The sequence below is a fragment of the Rhinopithecus bieti genome, unplaced genomic scaffold, assembly GCF_001698545.2.
Source record: "Rhinopithecus bieti isolate Rb0 unplaced genomic scaffold, ASM169854v2 scaffold_1014, whole genome shotgun sequence".
NCBI lineage: Eukaryota > Metazoa > Chordata > Mammalia > Primates > Cercopithecidae > Rhinopithecus > Rhinopithecus bieti.
The window spans coordinates 2582161-2596617 of record NW_016803499.1 but is presented as its reverse complement, the minus strand read 5'-3'; the positions used below and the strand labels follow the sequence as shown (position 1 = coordinate 2596617).

The following is a 14457-nucleotide window of genomic DNA, read 5'->3' as shown; positions in this document are numbered from 1 at the left end:
TCCAACAGAGTTCCCACGAGTTCCACGGCTGACCCACATCCCCCTCCTTCCTGACATGCCTGGCGCCCCTCACCTGGCAATGGGAGGGCCTGGCTGCACGGGGGATGGGTCCTGCAAGCGGGCAGCAACCACAGCCTCGAAGGTTCCTCGCCTGGAGCACTGCTACCGGAAGCTCCGCCTGCTGCACCCCACACTGCTTCTCCCTCCCTCACTCTTCACTCCACTCTGCACTTATCAAGGTCAGTACCACGGGACATGGGAAACGAGAGGCATCATATGCCCCCCGCCATCCTGAACACTGAGAGCTAAGGACTTGAGTATAGAGAGGCTGGTGGTCCACCCAGACCGCAGTCACTATGGCTGAGCCCAGGCCTGGAAACCCAGGAGCCACCCACGGGAAGTCCGTGGCCACGGCTTGGGGCTGTAGGCAGAGGGGCCCTGGGCTCACGCTCCACCTTGCCACCTGTCTGCGTGGGCCCCTGAATCACCTTGTGCCTCAGTCTCCTCACCTGCAAAACAGGGACAATGACCCCACATGCAAGGAGCTCCGAGGGTCGAAGCCGGTGGTTGAAGCTCATAGCCCAGGTCGCTGGCTCGGCTTCCTCACTGTCATTCTCCCAACAAGCCCACTCACCTCATTTTCCAAAAGAAAGGATAGGTGCCAGGGAAAGCCGATTTCAAGTCCAAGACCACAGCCAGTAGCAGGCAGGACCCAGGCCAAGCCTCAGACTCTAGGCCGAGTGTCACCTGCTACCTTCCACGGTGACACACAGAGCCACTGGGACTGGCCACCCTGCCGTGGTGGGGCACAGGGCCGTCCTGGGCGTTGCATTTGATGCTGCAGCGTTGATTCAGTGAGTGTTTATCCGGGGCTAGGAGAAGCCAGGCACACAGAGCTCACGTTTCCACCCAGAGGTACCAGGGGGTCAAAAGCAGAGAAGGCTGGGGCCGGGAGAAGCAGCAGCAGCACCATTCGCCAGCCGTGCAGTCTCGGCAGGGTATCCACCTTCTCTGAGCCTCAGTTTCCCCATCTGTCAGTGGGTGACTCTGTAGGATTAAACACCTCCATCCGCCGGCCGGCAGGTAAAGGGCTCCGGAAAGCACCTAGAGGCCAGCAGGCCCCCAGCAACGTGACTTCTGTCACTCCCAACCGATAATCATGATTATTACTCTCCTGAGATTCCTTTCAAGGGAACTAAAACACAATGGACATGTGTTCCTTGCCTCCAAGACTAGAAAGTGCCTTCACACCCTTCACACCTGGGCCTCCCACCATGAGCCTTCGAAACATGCAGACGACCAAACCGAGGCTTCTGTGGGTCCTGGCTCACATCCCAATGTTTCCCAACATGGTGCTGCGGTCACCAACGCCGGGTGGTGGCCTCCTCCAGGCCTGGCCCACCCAGGCCCTTCTCTGCCAGGAAGGGCCGGGCTGACCGACAAGAAGACCTGTGCCTCTTCAGGCAGAACCCTTTTCCCTTCTCCCAAAGGCCCTTAGGAAGCTCCAAGCTGGCTTGGAGTAACAGTGGGTCTTCAGGCTTCATATCCAGCCTCTTCCTCCTCCTCCTGGTCCCAGCCTTTTCTCTGTCGTCCCCCTGGTACGTCCAGGTGAGAACGTGAGCGCCCCGGGCCTGGCTCACAGCAGCCCCAAACACTGACTGCATGCTACAGCACCAGATGTAAGCCACCTTCTGTTCTTTCTGGCATTCAATGGCACGAATATCTACAGATTTCTCCACACCACAGGGCCTCGCAGCAGGAGTGGAGGGGCTCAAAAGCCCAGGAGCATGGAGCTGCAGGATTGGAGGCATCAGCTGGGAACTACCAGACCCCACAGGGGCCGGGACCCCATTTCTGCTCTCTCCATGCCCAGGGGCTCTTGCTGGTGTCTGTGCCCCTGGGAGTGGCAGGGTCCGGTCAGGCTCTCCACATCCAGCCATGCACCCTGCACACACTCCAGAGCCAAGGCAGATGGGCCAATGTCCTGCCTGGCTCCTGCCGGCCAAGCCACACGTCCACCAGTGTGGCCAGAGACACTGCAGCACTGAGCAGCCAGCGCTTTTCCGATTCCCCCACCCAGAGACGCTGGGTTCATTCCAACCACCCAGAGAAGGGGCCTTTCTGCAGTTGCTCCTCCCAAAGCACTGCTGGTTTCAAACTGGTCCCTAGCAGCTCTGGCTGCTCCTTACAATTTACTGAAAGAAAACAAGGCAAGGAGGGAGGGAAGCTGGAGCTCCTGGCCACCTGTCCTCCACGTGTGGCCCCTGCCAGCAGCAGCAGCACCTGGAACTTTTCACACGTGTGCATCCTCAAGCCTGGACATCTCAATCAGAAACTCTGGGGCAGAGGCTGGGAATCTGTGTTGTCAACATTCCCCCGGGAGTTCTGACGCATACTCAAGTCAGAGAGGGGCTGGCAAACACCCAGCACTGCGTAGGTCTCAGCTTTGGAAATAAGAACCACTCTAGAATGTTCACCATGGACTTGTGTTATCGGGCCCCCACCCACCTCACAAGTGAGTGTGCCCGTCAGCTGCACTTAAAAAGGCCACAACACGCAGGGCCTGGGAGGCAGGCAGGCAGGCAGGCTCACCTGGCAACAGGTGCTGCTGGGGCCTAGGCCCAGGTGTGGATTAGCCAACTGTGGTCGGAACCAGGGAGGCACCCAGGCCGACACAGACCCCCCCACAGGTGTGGGTCCCACCACCCTGTGAGGCTCCAATTGAATTACTCAGAAGAATAGCTGCCCCACACACACACCCTGACACGTGATTCGAGGGCTGGGGAGAGGCGCACAGGAGGCTGTGCCCGCTGCCCTGGGCCGTCTGCTGGCCACTTTGATGTGAGGAGTGTTGTCTGGGCTCCACGCCTCCTCTTTGATTTTTAGGAGCAGTGCAGTGTGCCCAGTCCCATTCGGTGGTTTTTAAGCAACAACTGTTCTAACCTTTTCCTAAGAACCACTAATTATCTCAGGCAGGAAACCCAATCCAAGCCGTTCTGGCAGTAGAGAAGATTCCCCCTGCTGTGCCGAGCGGGACAGAGACCACATGAAAGGCCCCAGTCTGCTTGCTAAGACCCTGATCCCAGGCCCCAGCAACAGATTGGGCATGGATCTTGGACCCCATCCAGCCACCTGCACTGGGGACAGCACGTGGGAGGGAAACTGGGAGAGAACCCTGATGGCCACTGAGTACTCCCACTGGAGACACCAGGCCTGTGGGGCCGGCAGAACCACGGCTCTGGTCAGCCCTGTGGTTGAGCCCTGGGGGCAGAGGACCTGCCAGTCCAACCCAGCCCCACCCTGCCTCTGCCCCACTGCTGCCCCTGGCACTGCATGTCCTGCCACTGCCCAGCAACGTCCCCATAGCTGACCCCTGCCCGGCCTTCTCATTCCTGCTTTGTTACTTTTCTGGCTGCACCCCAGGTCTTCCCCATCAGTCCACACAAGATCCTCCCACGTGAAAACCACAATATCCTCTTGACCCCACCTCCTCTTTGCAGCAAGATTCCCTGGGGGAGCCGTCCATCCTCACTGTCTTCAATGCCTCTCCTCTCATTCTCCTTTTAATATTTGGCACATGCAAAAGGACACATGTACATGTGTATGTTGCAAAGGTTAATACCATGACCATGAGCCCTGCCCAGTCCCACCAGGACAAGAACTTCCCCCAGAACTTGCTCATGCCAGTCAGTTCCTTCCCATCCCATCCCCACTTCCCCATAGGCTTCCAGCCTTCAAGTAATCTCATCACTGACGTATGCGTGCCTGCACGGTATGTTGTTTAAACCTTGTTTTTGAAGATTACATGAATAATACTGTGCGGTGTGGAGACTTCCAGAACTTGTTTACCCCACGTTATGTTTCTAAGATGTTTCCAGGCAGCTGTTTGCAGCTGGAGTTCATTCATGTTCATGGCCGTGTAATATTCCACTGTCACCAAGCTGCAGTGTACCTGTCATTCTGTTGAGGACGTTTCGGCTGGCAGGTGTGTTGCTAGTACTGATACAGGATCACTCTGCCAACTGTCTTCCAGTGCACACGGGCAGCAGTTTCTCTTGTCAGTGTATCTAGCAGAGAATTACTAAGATATGTCCTATTCAATTGCAACAAATGACACCAAACGATTTTCCAAAGAGGTTGTTTCAGCTTCGTTTGTCTCCAAGGGTAAACATGTAAGTACCAACAATTAAGATGGTCCAACCTCTTCCACTTTGACCATGGAGTGAGTGAAATGTCGTGTTTCAGTTTCATGTTGCATATTTCTAATAACTAGTAAGATGGAGCACCTTTTGACATAGCTATGGAACCTGGTGTTTGCTTTTCTGGGAAAAGCCCAACTTTCTATTGCTTTGTCTTTCTCTTCCTAATTTGTAGGTAGTTTTTATGTGGTCTGCATATAAGTTCTTAGCTGTATCAGCTTGCCTATTTTATGGCCTTTTTTAAAGAAAGAAGTTCTTAATTTCAATATATTGAATTCATCTTCTAAATGTTCTAAAACTTGCTTTTCACACTTAAGCCCGCCTCCAGTCGGTATGTACTTTTTGTGTTAGGTGTGAAACAGGGAACTTACTTCATTCTTTCCCCACCTTGGCTGGAATTGCTAGCAGCATTTACCAAATGACCACCCCTTCCCCACGGCTTTGCTGCCATCCGTCGCAGTTCCGCATTTGTGTGGGGCTTCCGGGCTCTCTCCCCTCAGCCGATTCGCCCCTGCGCCAGGACCACGCTGCTGTGGCTGCTGTCCCAGCAATAGTTCCTCAACTGGATTCTTCCACAGAAAGGACTTTGCTCTTCTTGTTTTTGTACTTTCATGTTAATTTTTCAATCAACTTATCAAATTTTGTGGAAAAAAATGGCACTATGTTTAGAATTGTAATGAACGGATGGATGAAACTGGGAAAGACTGACATTTTACAATATCACTTCTTTTTGATCATGAAGATAGAAAAACTGTGGTGGCCAGAATTCCAAGATGGCTCCAGTGATCCTGACCCTTACACAGTCTCCTCCCGTGAACAAGTCACTCCCGGGCTTGGGCTGTGTTAGGCGGCACACAGGACTTTAAGGATGGACAGCTGTCCTGGTGGGTCTGACCTAATCAGGTGAAACTGTAAATGACACAGGCTTTTCCTAAAGAGATTCAAAGGGCGAGTAGGAGTCAATGTGAGGCGGCGTCTTTGTGGCTGACTTTGAAGATGGAGGGGACCCTATGGCAAGGAATGTGGGTGGCCTCTAGTCCCTAAGAGCAGCTCCCGGCTGACAGCCAGCAGGAAACAGGGACATCAGCCCTACACCTGCAAGCAACTGCATCTGGCCAACAACCCAAGTGAGTATGGGAGCAGACTCCCCCAGAGCTCCCAGAAGGAACCCAGCCCACTGACACCCCAATTTCTGCTGTGTGACACCCTGAGCGGAGGACCTACCAAGCCGGGCCTGGATGTCTGACCTGCAGCTTGGAGCTAAGAAATGAGGTTGTGATAAGCTACCAAGTATGTGGGGACTTGTTACACAGCAACGGAAAACTACCATAGTCTCTATTTACTTGTATCGACAGTCACGGGCTTTAATGAAGTTTTATAGTTTTCTGTATATAGGCTTTGAATATCTTTCCTTCCATTTATTTTTAGAAACCTTAAGAACTTTTAATCTTAAATATCCTTTAAAAAATGAATATAACTGAATTCTTGAATATAATTTACAAGTGTACTGCTAGTATCTAGAAAAGCAATTGATTCCAGTATATGATCTCATGGCAGGCCAGGTGCGGTGACTCACACCTGTCATCTCAGCACTTTGGGAGGCCAAGGTGGGAGGATCACTTGAGCCTAGGAATTCAAGAACAGCCCGGGCAACACAGAGATACCCCATCTCTACAAGAAATGAAACAATTAGCCAGACCTGGTGGCACGTGCCTGTAGGTACAGCTACTCAGGAGGCCGAGGTAGGAGGACTGCTTGAGCCCACGAGTTGGAGGCTGCAGTGAGCCATGATCACACCACTGTACTGCAGCCTGGGTAACAGAGCAAGACCCTAAAATAAATACATGAATAGGTAATAAAGTAAAAACTTTTAAAATCTCATAGAAAACAACGGTGTTGAATTCTTACCATTCTTAATAATTTTGGCTTTTGTATGTAGACATATTTGAGAATAAAGCATTACATTTCTTCTACTGCTGTTTTTATGTACTTGCATATTTATTGCATCTTAATGAGCCAGGACCCTCAGCAGCACGTAGATTTTGCTGTTCCTGATTGTAAAGGCCCTGACAGTGACAACTTCCATTTGGAAAGCTGTTTGCTGCAGGTTTTGGCAGGAGGCCGTCCACACAAGAGGGGCACGCAGTGTGGGAGTCAAAGCCCCAGTCAGATGAGCAGGGTCTCTCTGTGGGGAGTGGGTGGCAGTGATGGGAGGCTGGTGACATGCAGGGAAACTGACCCAATAATGGATTAAGGAGAATAAGAACCATTCCCAGAAAGGGCCTTAGAACTATGGAAAGAGAGAAAGCTGGAACATACCCTGCGGTGCGGGGCTGAAATCGGAGGTGCTAGTGTCATTCCCAGCTGTTAATAGATGAGAGAGATGGAAGTACGTGCACATATCCTCTAGCTCTGTCCACTAAGAGCTCCCGTGCGCAGCAATCCGCAACAGCCAGGAGCACCCCTCGCACCTACAGCCTGCTTCCTGGTGCTGCTCTCCACTCAAAGGAACAGGGCTCCTTAGAGCCGGGGCTCACTCCAGTAAATGAAAGGGAAAGGGCCAGCCAGGTATAAGATAAGGCTGGAACATCTTTTTGCACCAGAAAGTGAAGAAACAGCTCAAGAACTGTAGGTACATAACAAAAAAACACAAAAGGCAGAAGAAGGAGCTCTCACAGGCAAAACAAGCAGGACTTGAGCCTGAGAGTAAACATCATAACAGATCACAGCCCTGAATACAAGCAGGGGCCAGGATCCACACAGGTGGGAGCAAGGAAGGAAGGAAAAAGTAAAGGCAGTTTGACGGGGATGGGATATCGGCATCGCTTCACACGACCTCCCCACTCATTCATTACAAAGGGTCGTTACTGGGCAGTGGAGAAGCTGACCGGGGCCACCGTCACCAAGCAACAAGAGAGAACACCAGCAGGAGGCTAACTGCATTCGGGCAGCCCCTGCCAGGAGGCAGCGTCCATCCTGTGACACTCGTAGATGAAACGCAGACCCAGAACCTACCACGAGGAAACCTCACATGAACAAGCTGGGAGCCACGGACTTATCTCCAGAACTGCCAAGGGCGTCCAAGCCCAGGGAGACGGAGCCACCGTCCAGGCGGATTGTCACCATGACCACAAAGCCACGTGCGACTCACTCCTGACGCAAATGCGGGTTGGACACCGTCCCAAATCACAGAGGGGGCAGGGCCAGAACGGCAACCACTCAAGTGATTCAGAAGGAAGCTTCTCTTTACTTGCAACTTCTCCCCAAGTTTGTGGTGGCTTCCATACTGTTATTGTTGTTATTATTCGACATGAGTAAAAAGGAACTCATGACCTTCTCCTTGGACTTGCTCCTCTCCCCAGTCTCAATACCAACCACGCTGTTGTTCACGTCACCGCCTCCCCAACCACCCCACAGGGGCTACAGCGTGGGCTCAGCACCTCTAAAGGAAAAGCAGATGAAAGAACTTGTGCCTCCCAGGCGAAAACACACAGTGCACAGGCAACCCTGGCAGAGCCCATCCCTTCCTGGTCCTGCTGAGCTCGGGCACAGACAGGGCACCAGGCTCGGTGTGCAGTGTGACGGGGAGGGGTGTCCCTGGAGTTGTTTCTGGAAGTTGCCGGGTCCACCTTGCCTTAAAAATAGTCAACCAAATGCCATCCCACCACTAGATGGCACTCAAACCACAGCAGAAAGGGGGCGTGGGTTGGCACCTGAGGTGAGAAAACCACTGGTCAGTCTGGACCTGGCGTGCTTCAAGTGGCAACAAGGCTTTCCACACACTGTTCACTTGCCCCACCTCCCCACCCCAGGCCCCCTGCCACACACCTGAGGACACAGGAAAGAAGGTCACCATTGGCTTATACACGCCCTTGAGCAAAACAGAAAAGGTGCCCCTCACGGCAGGCAGACGGTGCCCCCCTCCCCCCGGGATACGCCTCACAGCCACATGCCCTTGTGCAGTGCACAACCCAAGCAGCTTTACTCAACAACCCCACTCCGGAGAAGCAGGACTAGAATTGTGCTGAAGTTAAGAATGACAATCCCATTCTTTGCAGGACTTATTGATGAAAATAATTGGCAATCAGATCCCTAAAGAAACACACCCAGTCACACTCATGCAAGCCACAAAATAATAAAACACGGTCAAGGTTCTCTCCATGTCAAACCACCAGCATCCCCACCGGAATGCCCCGGAAGTCTGCCGGTTAACCTGTGCAGGCCCTGGTCAGGCCTGTGGTCCCCAAGGGCCACCAGCAGCAAAGGCACCCGAAGCTGCAGGCGACAGGGGAGGCCGTTGCTTCTCGCTTTTTTGTCTGTAAGGTCCCTGTGGGGTGGGCGAGGGAATTCTCACTGAAGCAGCTCTAAAAGAAAGCGGAGCGCATGGAGCCTCCCGGAAGCACCAGCAGCTGTTCTGTGGATGGCTGTTGGGCCGCACGCGAAGGACTTGGTTCCTGTCTCCAGCTTAGTGGTCTGTCAGAGGAAAGGTCTCTTCCTGCTCGGCTGGCCACAGCATGGCTGCCTCTTCCATGATGGGCACCTGTGTAGGCCAGCCTCTCTCTCCTGCCGCCCTGGCTGGGACGGCAGCCCAGATGTCACCTGCACAGCCGCAGGTGCGGGTGTTGGCTCAGCCTCTCCATGAGCTCGTCCTCCCTGGGCTCCTCCAGAATATCCCTGTGGAATTGAGGAAAGATGCACACAGGGGCCTCTCACAAGAACAAGGGAGCAGAGCTTAGCAACACATGCAAAGTGAGTGTCACAGGGACACAGGGACTCAGATGAGCCTCAGGATGGATGCGGCCACTAGAAATATCTACACAGCATTCTCAAAAGCCCAGGGGGCACATCTTCCCGCTGGCTGGCAGGACCGCAGGGCTTGGCTGCAGCGACTCAGCAGCCCCTCGTGGAAGGCACGGCCCCACAGCAGGCTGCCTCTGGGTGGTCACCTTTCCAGACTAGGAGAGGAACCATCTCAAAGCTGCCAGGAGAAGAGATGGGTACGGCTTCCTCAGCTCCCCTGTTTACATCCAACAGAATCCAATGGACCCTGAAGGAAGGTGCCTTACATATGCCCAAGCAGAAGGGCAGGACAAAGGATGCGACCCCAGCAGCAGGAAGAAGAAGCCCCCGATCCCGGCTCTGAGCTTCCCCCCCAGCGGCAGGAAGAGGAAGCCCCCGATCCCGGCTCTGAGCTTCCCCCCCAGCGGCAGGAAGAGGAAGCCCCGATCCCGGCTCTGAGCTTCCCCCCCAGCGGCAGGAAGAAGAAGCCCCCGACGCCGGCTCTGAGCCTCCCCCCCAGTGGCAGGAAGAGGAAGCCCCCGATCCCGGCTCTGAGCTTCCCCCCCAAGCGGCAGGAAGAAGAAGCCCCCGACGCCGGCTCTGAGCCTCCCCCCCAGTGGCAGGAAGAGGAAGCCCCCAATCCCAGCTCTGAGCTTCCCCCCCAGTGGCAGGAAGAGGAAGCCCCCGATCCCGGCTCTGAGCCTCCCCGCCCAGCGGCAGGAAGAGGAAGCCCCCGACGCCGGCTCTGAGCCTCCCCCATGCCGCACAGGACCAAAGCCAGATAACCGCGTGGAGAGGGAGGAGGGCCATCAGGCCTGCCCGCCACCTTGGCCCCTCCACCCCCCAGCTCTTGGCTTCACACCCCAGGGGCCACACAGAAGCCCTTCCCCACTGACACACCTGAATGGGAGCTCCACAGTCATCTGGTAGGTGGCCTCTGGGGTCCCAGCAAGTGGCTGCAGGTGGCTGTGGGGGTCCCACTTGTGAAGGAAGTTCTGGCAAGCAGGAGGGAGTGGCCAGTGAGTGTAGGCCCCGAGTGAAAGCAGCCTTGCCCCATCCCCAGCCCCTCCAGGGTCAGCCACAGGGCACCCACTGAGGGGGCTGAGCCGTTCACCCTGGACACCCAGGCACAGGCCCCACGAGGCTGCTGGCTCCTCCTGGAGCCGATGTCCAAGGCCCTCCTTCAGCCTGACCTGGCAGCCTGAGAATTCCCACAGCCCAGATGTCAGGAGCATCCCCCAAGGCCCCAGCAGCCAGGGCGGGCAGCACTGAGCCCCACAGGAAGGACTCGGCCTCACTCAGGACCCGCCTAACCCAGCACAGCTCTCCCATCACAGTTCCAGGCAGGCCTATGGAGAGTGAATTAGAAACAAGCGACCACGGAGAACAGCCTGGGTGGGGATCTCTGATACCTCCAGAATCAGGGCCAGAAACAGGTTGACCCAGATGACAGACGACACCAGCCACCACAATACAAAATAGATCTTGGACCACCTGCGGAAGACAGAGGCCCACCCCGTGAACCACGACGAGCAAAGCAAGAGCACTCGATACAGACACCGCTGCTGTGTGGTCAGGACGGTTCCTGGGCATCCGGTTCACGCACGCCATGATACAGAGCGCACGACTATTTCCACCTCAAAACAACCCAACCGAGGCCTAAAAATGTGCAACAAGCTGCCGAGGTAGCTCAGCCAACAGGAGGCGGCGCTGGGATTAAAACCCAGGACCATCACTGGGGCCAGTCTGAGCTCTTCAAGCTCAGAGCTGAACTATCTCATTCATTCAGCCTTCCCAGGGCTCCCCCACCCCCGTGGAATTCCTCAGAAGCCCCAAACACACCAATGGCCTCCAGGAGGTGTAAACCCAGAGTCACTGGCCACCATCCTGAGAGTCACGATGTGGCTACGCAGGGGGCAGGGGCCAGGCCGGCCAGGATGCCATGCTGGCTGACTTCCCTGTCAAGGCCCGAGTCCCTGTCCCAGCCACGCTCCGGGTGGATGCCCGGACGCAAGGGAACCCCCAGGCTGCACGGAGAATCACTGCCGCCCAGACGGGGACTCACGGGCCCGAGTAGCGCCGATAGGCATCCAGGAGCACCTGCCAGTTGTTTACCACCATCAAGTTCCACAGAGTGACCAGGGCAGCCTGCAGGGGCAGAGACCAGCAGTCCAGGAGGGCCCAGGCGGTAGGGAGGGGAGGAGCCCAGGGAGCAGGGCGCTGGGGCAGGGCGCAGGGCTCACCGCAAAGTCATCGAAGTTGTTGGCCCAGTACTCCAGCTGCTCGAAGCTCCCACAGGGCGCCGAGCCATTGGCAGAAGCCAGGCTGGGGGTCACAACACACCTGGGTCAGGGGCGGGGGCTCCAGATTCTGAGGCCTGACACCTTACAGCCCCTCCTCTGCTGGTGTGCTCAGCCTGGCCTGAAGGTCCAAATTGGGGTACAGAGGGTCAGGGGGCAGGGAGAGTGCTGCTCTGAGCAGGCCATGAGAAATGTGTTTAGCAGACTCCAGGCAAGCGCTCTAGGAGAGGCGAGGAGCGGAGGTGGAAATCGGAGATCAGGAAAACGGGGTGGAGGGAGGAGATGAAGGAACTGGGAGAACACCCTCCCCTCCTGAGACACTGAGTCCACCAGGGCCACCGCCAAGGCCTCCCACCCACGCTGGCACCCCTGAGACACTCCCTATGGCACCTCAGACCCCACCTCACCTGCTGTTTCCAGGGGGAGCCACAATGACACCTCGAAACAAGTTGATCCCAATGATGGCAAATTCGTAGTAGACCACCTGGGAGGCCAGGAGCCAGGGACTGGTCAGCCCCACCCATGGGCGCACCTGCCCCGACCCCCTCCCCGCCCTCAGACAGAACCACAAAGCCAGGCTGATGCCTGTGAGGCCAGGACCCTCTGCCCAGGGCTGGGATTCCAGCCTGGCTGCTACTTCAAAACACATGCAGCTGGCCTCCCCCAGGGCTGGCAGGTCCACAGACACACAGGCAGGGGTGGTCATGGAGCTCCTACAGGAATCGGGGTCCTGCCCCCAGGTACCCTGGCAGCCACAATTAGGGGACAGGCTGCTGGCCCACCCCAGGCCTATCCCTAACATGCATCAGTAGAGAGTGGAGGGGTACACGCCTGGGCTAACCTGGTCCCCTTTCTGGGCCTCAGTTTCCTCTGTTATGCAAGTTAGGGGGCTGGGCAGACAGCGCCTGAGGCAAGATTCTCTTCCCGGCGTCTATTTCCAGAGGCACGAGGCACAGCTGGGGTCCAGCCCAGAGCACCCCGTGGCCCCAGAGACACCTTCTCACCCCGGTGGTCTCTATGTCAACATGGTCAGAATAAAATGACAAAACTGCCTGAAGTGCGGCCGGGCTTCCTGCACAGGATGCCTCCTGTCACTCCACCCGAGGCAACACTGGGACCTGCCTAGTCACGGGCCCCTCTCCTGCCCAAGCCCGGTCACCAGGCAGAGCAGACGGGCTCCTGAGCTGGAAGGCTGGCCAAGGGGAGAGGCTGGGGCGTCTCACAGTTCTTGTTCAGCAAATGTGGCTGCAAGTCCCTGGAATCCCTCTAAGAAAGGAGCCTCAACCAAGTCCTCATCCTAGGGCCTGTGTGGGCTTTGGGGTCCTAGAGGCAAAGCCCTGTGCCTCTTAAATTTCTGTCAGTTTCTCAACAAGATCCACAACCCAGAAAACACAAGAGACTCAAAAGTTACCAAAACACTCTCTGGCATGGGAGGGAAGCATGCTCATGCAGGGCCACCAGCCACACCACCCTGAGCTCCCTGCTCTGCGAAGAAGGGGATGCCTCTGGCTTCTTTTTTTTTTTTTTTTTTGAGACAGAGTCTTGCTCTGTCGCCCGGGCTGGAGTGCAGTGGCCGGATCTCAGCTCACTGCAAGCTCCGCCTCCCGGGTTTACTCCGTTCTCCTGCCTCAGCCTCCCGAGTAGCTGGGACTACAGGCGCCAGCCACCTCGCCCGGCTAGCTTTTTTTTGTATTTTCAGTAGAGACGGGGTTTCACCGTGTTAGCCAGGATGGTCTCAAACTCCTGACCTCGTGATCCGCCCGTCTCGGCCTCCCAAAGTGCTGGGATTACAGGCTTGAGCCACCGCGCCCGGCCGCCTCTGGCTTCTTACCCCAACCCTGTACTCCCCTGGCCTCAGGAACCTGCTGCCATCCAAACCCAAGAAACTTCCTGCCAACAGAGCAGTGAGCCGGCCCGGCACTGCCTTCCGCCAGCCTCCTAGCCTCCCACTCCAGTGCATATCCCACCACCAGCAGCAGCCTGGTACTCACCACCAGGATCCCGCCAAACGCACGCATGTTCTGCACCAGGCCCAGGACAGTACTGGCCACCACGGCCATCGGCTGAGGACAGGAAGAGAGCCAGCCCTTACTCCTCCTGGCCCCGCACGGGGGACACCATCCCGGCCCACCACCCTGACCCTGACGGAAAGGCAAGATGAAGCAGGCCAATGACCACCAACCCACACACACCTGGACCCACAGCCACCCCCACACGCCTCTACACACCCACACAGGCCCCCACATCCACCCATACACACCCTTGCACCCCAACACCCACATCTACCCACACGTATTCACACACGCTTGCATCGCCCACCCGCACGCACTCACTCACCCACTCCTGCATCCCAACACCTCCAGCCCAGCCTCATTCAAGCACTGACTTCAAGTCCCTGTGGGAAGCCCTTCTTTGCCTCCCAACCCACTGCAGGTGGGTCAGCTACTCTGTGGCCTGGAGGCGCCAAAGCAATGCAGAGCTAGAGGTGGCAGGACCACCCGCAGGAACTGCGTCTGAGAAGGGGCCTCTGAGAACCAGCAGGGAGGCCCCAGCTCCAAAGAGCCGCTCCTCCTCATCACAGGGTAGCCGGGAGAAAGGCTTTCAAATCAGCAGCATCAACCCACCTGAGGAATCCAAATCACACAACACAGCTAAACGACACAGTGGAGACCAGTCGGCATGGACGTGCGCACACGGGCGTGTCATCGTGAGCACGCACATACTCACGTGAGAGGCCCTGGGAAACTGTGACTTCAAGCAAAACGGCATGATTCCAGGGCCTGCTGTGCGTCATTTCCCTTAAAGTCACAGTTTCCAAGAACCTGCGGGTGGCACTGAGGCCTTACTGTGAATGTGTGCACACACGATCATGCGTCTTATACAGGCACAGGTTCACATGGATGTCTGCATGCAATGTGTGCACAGGCGATCATGTGTCTTACACGGGCACAAGTTCACATGGATATCTGCATGCGATTATCTGTGCACACGGTGATGCAGGGGTGCGTGTATATATGAATGTACGTGTGCATGTGCATGATGTGTATTGTATGATGTGTATAGCGTGACTGTGTATGACCATGTGTGCCTGCGATTGTGTGTGTATGCATGTGCATGGTCACATGTGTGGTTGTGAGATCACGTATGCGTGGCTGTATTCTATATGTGTATGATTGTGT

General features: G+C 56.0%; 1 protein-coding gene across 11 annotated transcripts in view; it reads right to left on the bottom strand.

Annotated features, from left to right (window-relative positions):
• Window positions 1-6790: 6790 nt before the first annotated feature.
• The window catches only part of TPCN2 (two pore segment channel 2), a 38751-nt gene continuing 31084 nt past the window's right edge, over window positions 6791-14457 (bottom strand). For 3 of the 11 annotated variants that reach the window (XM_017886911.1, XM_017886934.1, XM_017886921.1), the window contains 7 exons: window positions 13270-13341; window positions 11686-11762; window positions 11222-11321; window positions 11044-11126; window positions 10391-10472; window positions 9879-9973; window positions 7427-8873 (listed from right to left, as the gene is read on the bottom strand). In XM_017886911.1, the coding sequence (XP_017742400.1) occupies window positions 8795-8873; window positions 9879-9973; window positions 10391-10472; window positions 11044-11126; window positions 11222-11321; window positions 11686-11762; window positions 13270-13341 (588 nt within the window). In that variant the 3' untranslated portion in view covers window positions 7427-8794. Of the gene's footprint in view, window positions 8874-9878; window positions 9974-10390; window positions 10473-11043; window positions 11127-11221; window positions 11400-11685; window positions 11763-13269; window positions 13342-14457 lie in introns of those variants that run through there. The other 8 variants (XR_001888166.1, XR_001888167.1, XM_017886928.1 and 5 more) reach the window with 8 other exon arrangements.